The sequence below is a fragment of the Acinonyx jubatus genome, chromosome F2 (assembly GCF_027475565.1).
Source record: "Acinonyx jubatus isolate Ajub_Pintada_27869175 chromosome F2, VMU_Ajub_asm_v1.0, whole genome shotgun sequence".
Classification (NCBI taxonomy): Eukaryota; Metazoa; Chordata; class Mammalia; order Carnivora; family Felidae; genus Acinonyx; species Acinonyx jubatus.
The window spans coordinates 48,767,666-48,780,752 of record NC_069394.1 but is presented as its reverse complement, the minus strand read 5'-3'; the positions used below and the strand labels follow the sequence as shown (position 1 = coordinate 48,780,752).

The window sequence follows — 13,087 nt, the reverse complement described above, 5'->3', positions numbered from 1 at the left end:
AAGTCATGATAGCTGCCAAAAGAATTCATTTCTTTTTTCTTTGTGTTTAAGAGTTGAAAGTATTTCTTGATGACCTCAGTTTAGAATGTTAAATCTTAGACGTGGGACTGAGTAAGAGGAAGATGACCTCAGTGGAGAGTGTTAAATCTTAAAGGTGGGACTGAGTGAGGCTCAGAACTCCATTTGTATTTTTTTTTCATTCACTATTACGTTTCTAAGACCCATTCAATGTTGTTGCCTGCAACTGTAGTTCATTCATTCTCATTGCTGTATAATGTTCCATTATTTGAGTTAGCCTAATTAACTTAACCATTTTTCTACCAGTGGACATTTGAGTATCAGGTTTTTTTGTTGTTATTTTGAAGTATGTTTACACTTGGCACACAGGTAAAAAATTTTCGTATTATATATCTAGAATTGTTCATTGAAGGATATGCAAATGTTCAACTTTATATGATAATGCCAAATTGTTTTCCAGTGATTGTACCAATTTTAACACCTACCAGCAGGATTTTACCAATTTAAACACCTAGTCACAGTGGGGTACTTGAGTGGCTCAGTTGGTTAAGCCTTTACTTCTGCTCAGGTCATGATCGCATGGCTCGTAAATTTGAGCCCCACATCAGGCTCTGTGGTGGAGCCTGCTTTGGATTCTGTGTCTCCTTCTCTCTCTACCCCTGTCATGCTCACGCTCTTTCTCTCTCTCAAAAATAAACAAACATTAGAAAAAAAAAAATGAAACACCTAGCAGCAGTGTATAAGAGCCACCATTGCTTTACTTTTTTTTTTTTTTGCCATTATTTGGTACTGTCAACATTTCTAGTTTTTCTCATTCTAGTGAGTTTAAAAATAACATTTCGTGTGGTCTTGAGTTTCTCTGATGAATAATAAGATTCTGCATCTTTTCATGTACAAATTGACCTTACAAGTTTCCTTATTCTATAAAATTCCTGTTCAGGCTTTTTGCCCATTTGACTACTTGTGTTGTTTTATCTTAATTTTTTATAGAAGTTCTCATATAGTTTAAATACTAATCTTTAATCAGCTTTATGTTTTATAAATATCTTACAATTTATAGATTGTCTTTTAGTTTGTTTATAATATTTTATGATAAACAGAAGTTCTTGGTTTCTACATAGTAAAAATATTTACACTTTGCTTTTTTGGTTAGTAAGTTTAAGAAATCCTTCTGTTCTGGGAGGGCACAAAACAGTTTTCTGCTCTAATTTCTTCTAAAAATTTTAAAGTTTTCCTTTCGTATGTACATCACTAGTCCATCTTGAATTGATTTTGTGTATGATGTAAAGTGAGGAACCAATTTAATTTTTCCATATAGGTAATTTCAGTATTATTTAGTAGTCCCTCTTTTCCACGGATCTGCATTGTTATGTCTGTTACATGAGGATGTCCTTACATACCTTGGTCTATTTTGGGGCTCCCATTTCATTTCATTTATTTTATCTTGTTTATCTTGTTTTATTTACCTTCTATCAGTCTTGGCAGGTGTTTGTTTGTTTTAGTGTTCTTTTATTAAAATAATTTTTTAATGTTTATTTATTTTTGAGAGAGACAAAGAGAGACAGAGCACAAACAGGGGAGGGGCAGAGAAAGAGGGAGACACAAAATCTGAGGCAGGCTCCAGGCTCTGAGCTGTCAGCACAGAGCCAGACACAGGGCTCGAAATCACGAACTGCAAGATTATGACCTGAGGCGGGGTCAGACACGCAACTGACTGAGCCACCCAGGTGCCCCTGTTTTAGTGTTTCCTGAGAACTCGGACTCTGTTGATTCTTTCTGTCACCTTTTTTCTATTTCATCACTTTCTGTTCTTTATTATTCCATACTTTTTTGGGGTTTTTTGCTGTTAATTTCTTTCTAACTTAACAGATTGACCTATTATTAATTTTCAACCATTTTTCTTTCCCTAGTATAAGTTTTTAAGGCTATAGATTTGTCTCTAAGTTGACTTTTCTTGTATCCCACAAATTTTTATATAGTATGTTTGTTATCTTCCAGTTCTTGTTGTTTTTTTTTTTAATTTTTCAGCATGACTTCTTCTAACCTATGAAATATTTAGAAGTTTTTTTTCTCTATTTGTGTTTTTTAAAATTTTTCTTCCGTTATTGATTTTTTAACTTAATTGTATATGATCAAAGCCTGGGAACAATACGATTGATATATATTCTTTGAAATTCGGTGAGATTTTCATTATCTTCCAGTATATGTATTAGTTTTCTGTATGCCTCATATATGCTTGAGAAATATTTCTTCTTTCTTTCTTTCTTTCTTTCTTTCTTTCTTTCTTTCTTTCTTTTTCAAGAGTGAGTGCGGAGGGGGAGAGAGAGGGAGAGAGAACCTTAAGCAGGCTCTGCGCCCAATATGAAACCTGGGCGGGGCTTGATCTTGCCACCTTGAGATCATGACCTGAGCCAAAATCGAGTTGGATGCCTAACTGAGCCACCCAGGTGCCCCAAGAATGTTTATTTTCTAATTGTTTGGTATATGATTCTGTTTAAGTTCTGCTTATTCATTTTGTTTTTATTTTTATTTTTGACCTATGAAAAATTGGAGTGTGTTGAAATCACCCATGACAATGCCAATATGTCAGTTTCATATTGTAGTTCTAAAAATCCTTTGAGGCTTTTTTTTCCCTTGCCAAGAGATGGTGAATTTTATTTTGTCTTGTCTGGATAAATACTTGATTTGCTTAAGAATGTTTCAGGGCAGTAAGAGTAGGAAAAAGCACAGGAAGTAGAGGTCTATTCTGAATAATCCTTTCCCCTCATTTTAATCTTATTCATCAGAGAGAGCGGCATATTTTCAGTACTGCACTTATAGGCTGGATTCTTCAGGTCTTTGGCTCAGGTGCAGAGTTGGAATTTTGATCCTTTTAGCATGTTTCCTTTCAGACTCCTTCCATTTGTCTTTGTTACCTTCCTATCTTGGGCCATGCTGGAGTTCCCACTTCTACCTTTTTGGACACTCACCCCATCTAGTTTATTTTCATCTTCCCAGGTTCATCCTTCCTGAGATGATAGAGCTGGAGCTACTTTCCCCCCATGCCTTGTAGGAGATTGCTGCTCTGTTTGAGCTCTGAAATCAGCACAAGGATTAGCACTTCACCAAGCTTCCTCTTTTAATGGAGGGGACAGCATTACCTTCAGCAGCTAATCAGGTTTGGGTGGATTAGAAGTTGGAGAGTGGCAGTCTTCTGCCTTACTATTTTATTTTCCAGACATCTCACTTTCTCTCCTTCATGCATCCTGCTCTGACTTCTGACAGATGCAGCTGAAGTCCCAATTTGAGATGACTCACTTCCTGTCCTTGACCATTCTTGTTCTGGAGTTTCTTTGCCTTGCCAGTTTGAGTGTCTCTCCTAGGGCTGTCATTCTAGTTTGGGTTCATCTAACTGATGCTGCATTGTCTCCTGTTCCTTCTGTAGCTGCTTTTTTACTTCTTATTATTCTGTTATAGCTGGGTCAATAGGCTTTGCTGCTCCAAACATAGAAGCTGCTCCACTAAACTGGGAGGTGCCAGCCAAGGAATCCTCTTCCTTAGGAATACTCTGCAGCTTTAGATTCAGTTTGGTTCTTTGGGAGAGACCTCTGTCATCATGTCTCTAATCATCCCCAGAATAATTGTCTTTGGAGCTCCTCACTGACCATCATGTCTATCATATTGGTCTTCATGGTGGTCCCACTCCCTCTGTAGTCATCATCCCTTAGTAGCCACTACCACATTCACTTCTGCTGACATTTATCCTGGAGCCATAGCTTCAATCATAGTCTCTGCTGTGTTGGTCATTTTAGCAATCCTGGCCTCCATAATGATCATGATATTTGTCTTCACAGCTGTCATCACCTCTTCTAGGTAGTCATCCAAGCTGTGTGTTTGGATGTTTTCTGAGAATCCTGATTTCTTCCTCAGCCAGAAGAAAAACCATCCTTGTCTTTAACTTGAGCTTGATCAGAAGTATCCATTGGAATTTTGTTAACCAGAAACTCTTCATTGAGGGCATTGAGCAAAGAAGGCAAGTTCTCAAACTCCACATAGTCAAAACCTTTCAATCTCTTTGAGTTGCTTGGTTCACATGGTAAATTCACTGTGCTGATAGTTAATCCTCTAAAGAATTCCTTAATGGAGACTTCTGTCACATCACCAGTTGTGTTTCCTAGAAAAGTGGTATAGAGTAGCAATTTGGGAAGATGGCTCTGGTCAATAATGGGTTGCCAGGCAGCCTGTAGAGCAGTGGTCAGGATGCAGTGATTAGTTGGAGGTGCCTTATACATGCTGTTATCATTACTGTATCAAGTGGTTGATACATCTTCCAGATCAGTCCCACTTACTGGTTTGGAGACAAGGATGCTTCCCCCACCAGTGCTATCATCCTCAGCCAGAAAGTCTGTTGGGGAAATGGTCTTCCCCTTCTTTTTTGCTGAGGCTGCTATGTTGGGGAGCATTTTCTTTTAAACATGCAAATTAAAAATTTTATGTCTATTTACTGAATTGAACCTCTTGTCATTTTCTTTATTCTCCTTAATAATGCTGTTTGTCTGCTTTTATAACTAATTCCACCTTTCTTTTTGTTTATATTTGTCTCATATGTTATTTTCCATATTTTTAAAAATTCTGTCAGTATCTTTACTTGGTAAGTGTCTTTTTTGAAATTATCCATATATATTTGTTGTGATTATTTCTGTATTTGGATTCTCTTTGTGCTTTCTGATAGTTCTGGTTATTTATGCTTTTAAAAATCTGTCTAGACTTTTTATGGATTAGTTGAATTCTTGGGTTTTTTAAATTCTTTTCTACTCTACTAGCTTGGAAATTATACTGTCATTTTTATTTTATGATTACCCTTGAAATTCTGCTGAGAGTGCAGTACAGTCTAAAATTAAACCAGATTATAATCCCTCCTGCAAGGGATTTACATAATTAGCTCCTATAATAAAATGTTGTTGTTATTTTACTCAGACAATATTTATTTAGATTTACTTGTATGGTTACCAATTTCTTTGCCCATCTTTCCCTTGCCTCTTAGAGCATCCTTCTGTGGTAATTTTATTCGTATATGAAACATGTTCTTTGATTTTCTTAAGGTAAAGGTCTACTGTTGATAAACTCTCTTTTGGTTTTTCTGGCAATGTCTTAATGTCTTCCATATTCTCCAAAGAGAGTTTTAGTGGTTGAATAATTTTTGTCTCAGTTCTTTGTAGATATGCTTGTTGTACCTTCTATGCTTTCATTGTTGTTAAGAATTCTGTCACATTATTCTCTTCCTTTGTAATGTCTTCTCTCTGGCTGCTTTTATTTAACATGGTCCTTTGTTGGTGTCCTGCAGTTTCACTACTGTGTGGCCACATGTGAATGTCTTTATTTTTATCCCACCTCTTTTACATATACATATACATATACATATACATATACATATACATATACACATACACATACACATACACATACATATACGTACATATATGCATGCTGTATTAGAATTGTGGATAAATGTCTTTCATTGTTTCTAGAAAATTAAGTCACTTTCTCTCCATTTTCTGGAATATGAATAGAAATATATGTCAAATTACTTTCATGTCTTTTAGCCTTTCTTTGGTATTTTCCATCTGTTTATTTCAGTACTTACTTGTTAATGACTTTTGCAGATTTATATTCAAATTTACTGATTCTTAAGTTCTATCTGGTCTGAATAAACTATAGAATTTAATAATAATATACTGAGATCGTCTCATTAGTTATGACGAATGTGGCATACTGATGTGAGTTTTTATATACCCCACATGGAAGCTGGGTGTGGGGTATATGAGAGCTCCATTATCTTCTCAACTTGTATAAATCTGAAACCATTCTAAAAGAAAGAGTTTAAGCAAATTCTGTCAGGTTTCTTTTTCAAATATGCAATGCTATTTTTCCAAGTCTTTTTGCTTGACCGTGTTTTATCTTTTATTGTTAAAACTAAATTTTTAAAATTTATACTTAATCTATACTATTAATCATCATAATATGTAAAGTCCATGTAGGCTCAGAGAGTATTATTTTTTTGTTTCTATTCATGGTGACTTGTTTTCTTATAAGTTTGATTTTTTTTTTTTTTTAAACCGTAAGCTCATAACTGGTTGCTCTTTATCTTGGGTAATCACAGTGGCTTAAATTGGGGTCCATTCCTGCAAGCATATGTATATGTTTCTGCTGTGTTACAGGTTATAGCAGACTTGGGTCCTTGCTTCTTGTGGGAGTCTCTGCTCCCTTACCTTGCAACAGACCGAGTGCTTTATCTCTTGATCCCAGTGCTGCTATCAGCATGCACATCCAGGGCAATATTCTAGTTAAAAAAAATGTATTTTTTGCTTACTACTCGCTGTTATATTTCAGCTTAGTTAAAAGGTATTTTTGTTGTTGTTTTTATGGTTTTTGTTTTGTTTGTTTTTTTGCTATTATATTCTTGAAAATATAACAGTGTTTGAAAACTATACTGGTTTTAATTTATCCAGGATCTTTTACACTGAAGCAGGAGGACCTTTCAAAATATTTAGTATACCAGCTACTTAAAATTAAAAGCCTTCAGTTTCAAACCTTCACCATTGATTTTCTTCATTGTCCATGGATTATTGAAAGTTTCTATTCCCATTGATTTTCTTCTATGAATATGACACCTGACGTACCTGCAGGTGATGTAATCCTTGAGTTGGTTTTCTCACCTGCAGAATAACAGCATTGGCCTAGATGAGGTTGCAGAATCTGTGAATAAATGTTAACCAAAGTTAATTAATCAAATAGTAAGCAACTGTTTATCTTTTTTTTTTTTTAATGTTTTTATTTTATTTTTGAGAGAGAGACACACACAGAGTAGGGGAGGGGCAGACAGAGATAGAGACAGAATCTGAAGAAGGCTCCAGGCTCTGAGCTGTCAGCGCAGAGCGCAACATGGGGCTTGAACTCACAGACTGCAAGATCATGACCTGAGTCGAAGTCAGACGCCCAACTGACTGAGCCACCCAGGTGCCCCAGCTGTTTATCTTTTTATACACATACACACATATATACAGACACATAATATATGCAACTATAAATAAGTGAAGAGAGAGTATGATGATTTTGAGAGTATTAGATTCCTGAATTTGGGGGAATGATCTAAATGGAGCATAAAAAAGACTACAAACAGGGAAAAACAAGATAAACATTATGTTCATTAATTTCTCTTCATCTTGACTAGAATGTTCCATTTTATCCTTCCTTTAGTGGTTTAAAGGTGGATAGAAATTTAGTCTTAAAATATTTGCCATGTAGAAAAAAGGTGAAGTAGCTCAGCTTTGTATTTTACTTAAAAAGTAAAAACTGAGGTGAAGGAATGAAGTAGAACATGGAAAAAATTAACTATATAAAGAAATGTAAGATTTACTGGAGACAGGATAACAAATGCAATATATAAATCTGAACTAGGTCCTATAGTGAAAAAATATGATAATGCCTTGTTTGTGACAGTTAAAATTATAGAATATGGACTGTATAATAGAGAATAGTAATGTACTGGTTAAATCCCTGAATTTGGTCGTTGTTCTTTTGTTATTTAAGAGCTTTGCATTAGGAAATACACATTGAAGTATTAAAAGGTGAAGTGCCAATTTACTTAGGTGGTTCAGATAAGTAAGCAAGTAAATAAATGAAGTATATCTTATATAATAAAAACTATTTGTATGTTTATTTTTTTTATAGACTAACCCTGGATTCTTAGTATCATCACTTATTTTGTCCAAATTGACCTAAATTTGGTTTATTGGCCATATTCTTCTTTAATGCTTATAGTACTAAGTTTTCATTTTAAGTGGAAGACAACTGTGAATATGTCATTTGATGAGTTGAAAATATTGTATTAGGTATAGTTTCCTAATTGATTTAAACTGTTTTAATCATATTGAAAATTACACTCCCTTGTCTAACACCTGAATACACTTTTTAATAGGTTTAAGCTGAATATTGGGACATGGCCACTGCTTCACCACGTTCTGATACTAGTAATAACCACAGTGGGAGGTCACAGTTACAGGTAACTGGTAAGTTATTTTCATAATAACTTAAAATAGCAATTCCCTGCTGAACCTTCCTTTTTAATACGCAATTCAGCAAACTTATTCCATAAGTGTCTTTTCTTTTAGTTTCATACTGTGGTATGTTTGTTGCAATAGGCCTTAAAGGTAGAGACCTTCTAAAGTATTTTATTTATTCAGTAAATATTTATTGACCCTGTGCTGGATGCAGGGAAGATATATCCTCTTTGGTAGTGGGAAAATTTGGGTATTAGAAAAAACATCATTGAAAGGGTTTTTAAATGGTTACTAGAGTAGAAAGGATGCTGAAGGCTGTTCTTCATTTATTTAGCCATCCAGTCATTGGCCAGAATTTAATTGGAATTACATATAAGAAAACATAAGGCCCTAGTTCTCCAGGAATTTACTGTGTAGTATTAAGACAGGTTTGTTTTATATGGACAATTATCATACAGAGTGATTATTCACTAGATGCAGTGAGAACTTAGAGGAACGTGTCTTTACTCTGCTTGGGATCGGAGACGGCCTGCAGACACAGGAGAATAGGGTAAGAGAAGGACTCAGAGCATAACACTTTAACTCTTGCAGGAGGAGTCAAAATTCATCTCAAATTAGATTGGAAGCAAAGAGCATTAGAGGGAGAGGGAACAGCATTTGCAGAAGATTAGAGAGTCTTGGTTAGCAGGTGAATTCATTCATTATATATCAACAATATAAATAACTGCAAGATAAAAAATTCCTGGAGGTAAAATATATATTGGGGAGAGGGAGAGGGAGGGAAGAGAGTTTATAATAGCAAGATTGGCAGTGGAATTCTAGTTAGACAATGAAATGAAATAAATACATGTACCCAAAGGAACCAAGTTCTAAAATAATAAGTGAAAGATGTGGAGTAGTGTGCATAGTATACAACCATATGGATATAAAAAAGGAGAGATGTGTGTATGCAGCTCTGTGCTTAGAATATCAGAACCAGTATTTGCCTCAGGAGAGGTGGGATTGAGAAGATACTGTAAGAAGATACTGTAATTCCTGTGGTACTTATGCATGAGGTCAGTTGTTCCTAGGGTTTTCAGTGACCAGGGCTAGGAAATGTTTATGTCTTAGAAAGCAAAAACCAAATCCTGAGTTCATGCTGATATTTCAAATTCAAAATGGCTGTAGTCTCTACATACCATTTTCCACTAAAAGGAGAAAAATGATATTTTTACTTTGTTTAACTTTATATTTCTATCTCTCTTTCTCTTAACCCAAAAATCTTAATTCCAGATGACATTAACATAATTATGTCTGTTTTATCCTAATGCACACAGATTGGCAACATTAAAATTACTAAAAACAATAGACCCAGTTTATGATTTCTTTGTGAGTTTCCCTCCTTAGGGTGTATAGTCAGAATACCATGTTTCAAAGTAACTTAAAATAGTTTCCCATTTGGTTATATCACCAAGTTGATAATCAGTTGGGCTTATTGCTTTCAGTTATTTTTATTTTTGTTTATTGCATGTAAAACATTTATATAGTTCTGGAGTTAAAACTGTTAAATCAAGGTATATTTGGAGAGGTCTGGTTACTCCATGCCACTCCTCCCCCTTCTCTCCTTACCTAAAAATGTACATAAACATTTTTATTAGTTTTAGTTTGCTTTTCCATTGCTTCTTTTTGTTTTGTTAATTTTTTTTAATGTTTATTTTTGAGAGAGAGAGAAAGAGAGAGAGCACGAGCAGAGGAGGAGCAGAGAGAGAGGGAGACACAGAATCTGAAAGGTTCCAGGCTCTGAGCTGTCAGCACAGAGCCCGATGTGGGGCTCGAACTCATAAACCGTGAGATCATGACCTGAGCTGAAGCCCGACGCTCAGCCGACTGCGCCACCCAGGCGCCCCTGCTTCTTTTTGAAAATTTAAGCAGATATGTATAGTATATGTGTTCATACCTCTCCTCCCAACCCCCACTTCTTAGGCACTTTTCTTCATTTTACAGTATTATCTTGGAGCTTGCTCCATAGCAGGATATATACCTTTCTGTTGTTGTATAATATGTACTCTGTTGAATAGACCTACCAAAGCTAATTCAACTAGTCTCCTGTTGATGGACATCAGGATTCCATTCTTTTGCTATTACAAATAGTGCTACAATAAAGATTTATGTGAATGTCATTTCTTGTTTTTGCTCTTGTGTCTTTAGGATAGAATCCTAGAATGAAATTGCTGAGTTAGGGAGTAGACACATGTAATATTGCCATTTATTGGCAAATTCCTCTCCATACGGTCTGTACCATTTTGTGTTCCCGGATATCTAAGAGAGTGCCTATTTCCCCATAGCTTCATCAAAAGATGTTATCAAGCTCTGGGTTGTTGACAGTTAGAGAAGTAGTATCTTGGGAGCGCCTGGGTGGCTCAGTTGGTTAAGTGTCCGACTCGTGGTTTTGGATCAGGTCATGATCTCATAGTTTGTGAGTTCAAACCCTGTATCAGGCTCTGTGCTGAGAGCACAGGCCTGCTTGGGATTATCTCTGCTGCTCCCCCACTCGGGCTCACTCTCTCTCTCAAAATAATTTTATTTTTTAATGTTTATTTATTGAAAAAAAATAGTAGTATCTTGGTGTCATTGTAAATATCATTTCTCTCATTATGAGTGAGGTTGAGCCATGTTTAAGGGGTATTGTATTTCATCTTCTGTGAACCATGGGGGTGTATGTTTTGAAGCAATTCCCTGGATGATTCTGATGTGTACTTCACTTCACAACCACCTAGGTAGGTAATTCCTAATATTTCTTCTTTTGCTCTACATAAGAGGCTTACAGCCACATTTTTCATTTTCAGTGTTATTTGTGCAGGACCTGTGGCTAACATATCTGAGGTGTAACTTTGTTTTTGGTCCTGACCTTTGTGTGAGTTCTTAGTTGAAATAACAAAAACTTGATCTGATTGATTTGAGCCAAAAACTAACTTACTGAACAGCTATCAAGTAGCTCATAGAATCACCATAAGTCTAGAGAACCAATTGGAAAATAGTTGTGGACCAGAGAAGTGCAAGTAGCCAAGATAATGCCACCATGGTATTTATCATTTTGAGTATCAATTACTCTTTTGAAATATAGTGATAGTCTTGGGAAACTGAACTTGGACCTATGCTAAATGGCACCAGATTTTAGTCCTTGCTTTTCTCTTTTCCCCTTTCCTCCCCTCCCCTTTTACCTTTCTTTCATTTTGTTGATCTAATTTTTTAAAAATACGAAGCACTGTGAAATCCACAATCTTAACTGATTTAACAATACCTTTTGGAATAAATATTTACTATTTTACCAGTAAAGACTGAGAATCAGATCAAGTGTCTTCTGTTAGGAAAATCCCAAGGTTTTAGGAGTCTAAGTTGTCTGTCGCTCCTTTTATTAGAGAACAGTGACCTCTGTTGATATTTCTTCTTTTTTTTTTGTTTTGTATTGATATTTCTTTTATTTTTAAAATAATCAGTACCATGTTTAAGACCCTTCTGCTATTACAGTTTGGCAGGTATGATTTATAAACTGACATATTCTATTAACTGATTTATTTTTATTCCTATTTCTGTTCTTAACACATCTGATTGGCAGTAGCAAATAAGAATATGAACATTGATCATGGAAAGAAGGAAAACTAAAAAAATTAAAAGAAAGTTACCCACCGTAATATGGTGATCTACTAGAGTAAAGCATGCACATAAGCATAGTAGCAAACATACGCATACCATCTAAAAACAGTTGAGATTTCAGGCTTTCTTTAGGAAAGGATAAGAAACAGAGTGCAAGGCATATAAAAACGTAAGACTTGAGATTGAAAAGCTAATGCACTGTTATGGTTTTCATTTGTAAATTTTTAGCTATTGTGTCTTCTATTACTTTCACCTTTTAAATTGTGATCATATGTATCATAATTTTGTATGAGTGTTTTAACTTTAACTTTATTTAGCTTTATTCTTTTCAAATGCTTCAACATTTATGGAATAATCTATCGTTTCCCATTGATTTGAAATGCTACCATGATCATATACAAACATCTTATTCTTTTTTTCATCTCTGCCCCTTACATCATAGATTATTTTAATTTTCATTTTTTAAAAAAAATTTTTTTTAACGTTTATTTATTTTTGAGACTGAGAGAGACAGAGGATGAACGGGGGAGGGTCAGAAGGAGAGAGGGAGACACAGAATCTGAAACAGGCTCCAGGCTCTGAGCTGTCAGCACAGAGCCTGACGCGGGGCTTGAACTCACGAACCGTGAGATCATGACCTGAGCCGAAGTCGGACGCTTAACCGACTGAGCCACCCAGGCGCCCCTTTAATTTTCATTTTGTAGTACTTTACAAAATATATTGGGAGAAGTCTCATTACTTGGTATTTTAAAATATATCTGCACCATTCTCTCTCTCTCTTTTTTTTTCACCTTTCATTTGAATTTTTGAGTCGTGCCTTCCCTTTTCCTCTGCTGCCATACCGTCCCAAAACTCCCTCAAAACCAATGTTAATGTTTTCATTTAGATCATTTAAAAATAACGTATTAAGGGTGCCTGGGTGGCTCAGTCAGTTAAGCGTCCATCCTCGGCTCAGGTCACAATCTCACAATTCATGAGTTTGAGCCCTGCATCAGGCTCTGCGCTGACAGCTCAGAATCTGGAGCTTGTTTCAGATTCTGTGTCTCCCTTCCCTCTCTCCCCCTCCCCTGCTCCCAGTCTGTCTCTCTCTCAAAAATAAATAAACATTAAAAAAAAATAATGTATTAAATTAGAGATAATTGAAATCTTTCATTGTTAAAACTGCCAAATCCAGGAATATATCATGTCATTCCCATCAAGTCTTTTATGTCTATCTGTGAGGTTTCATAGTTATCTTCATGCAGATCCTCTACATTTATTAAATTTATTACTAGATTTGGGGGGGTGGGTAGGTGTTATTATTTTTTTCCTGTTTTTATTTAATTTATTTCTTGGGGTATTTTTAATTTATTTTTTTAATATACATCCAAATTAGTTAGCATATAGTGCAACAATGA

General features: G+C 35.4%; 1 protein-coding gene and 1 pseudogene across 9 annotated transcripts in view; one reads left to right on the top strand and one right to left on the bottom strand.

The window, feature by feature from the left end:
* WWP1 (WW domain containing E3 ubiquitin protein ligase 1) overlaps positions 1–13,087 on the top strand; it is a 139,123-nt gene that overhangs the window by 24,823 nt on the left and 101,213 nt on the right. For 2 of the 9 annotated variants that reach the window (XM_053208280.1, XM_027064287.2), the window contains one exon: positions 7,976–8,066. The exons of 4 other annotated variants lie outside the window; for them this stretch is intronic. In XM_053208280.1, the coding sequence (XP_053064255.1) occupies positions 7,997–8,066 (70 nt within the window). In that variant the 5' untranslated portion in view covers positions 7,976–7,996. Of the gene's footprint in view, positions 1–51; positions 155–3,851; positions 4,031–6,516; positions 6,684–7,975; positions 8,067–13,087 lie in introns of those variants that run through there. 3 more of the 9 variants (XM_053208281.1, XM_053208279.1, XM_053208282.1) reach the window with 3 other exon arrangements.
* LOC106977236 (eukaryotic translation initiation factor 4B-like) lies at positions 3,698–4,555 on the bottom strand (annotated as a pseudogene).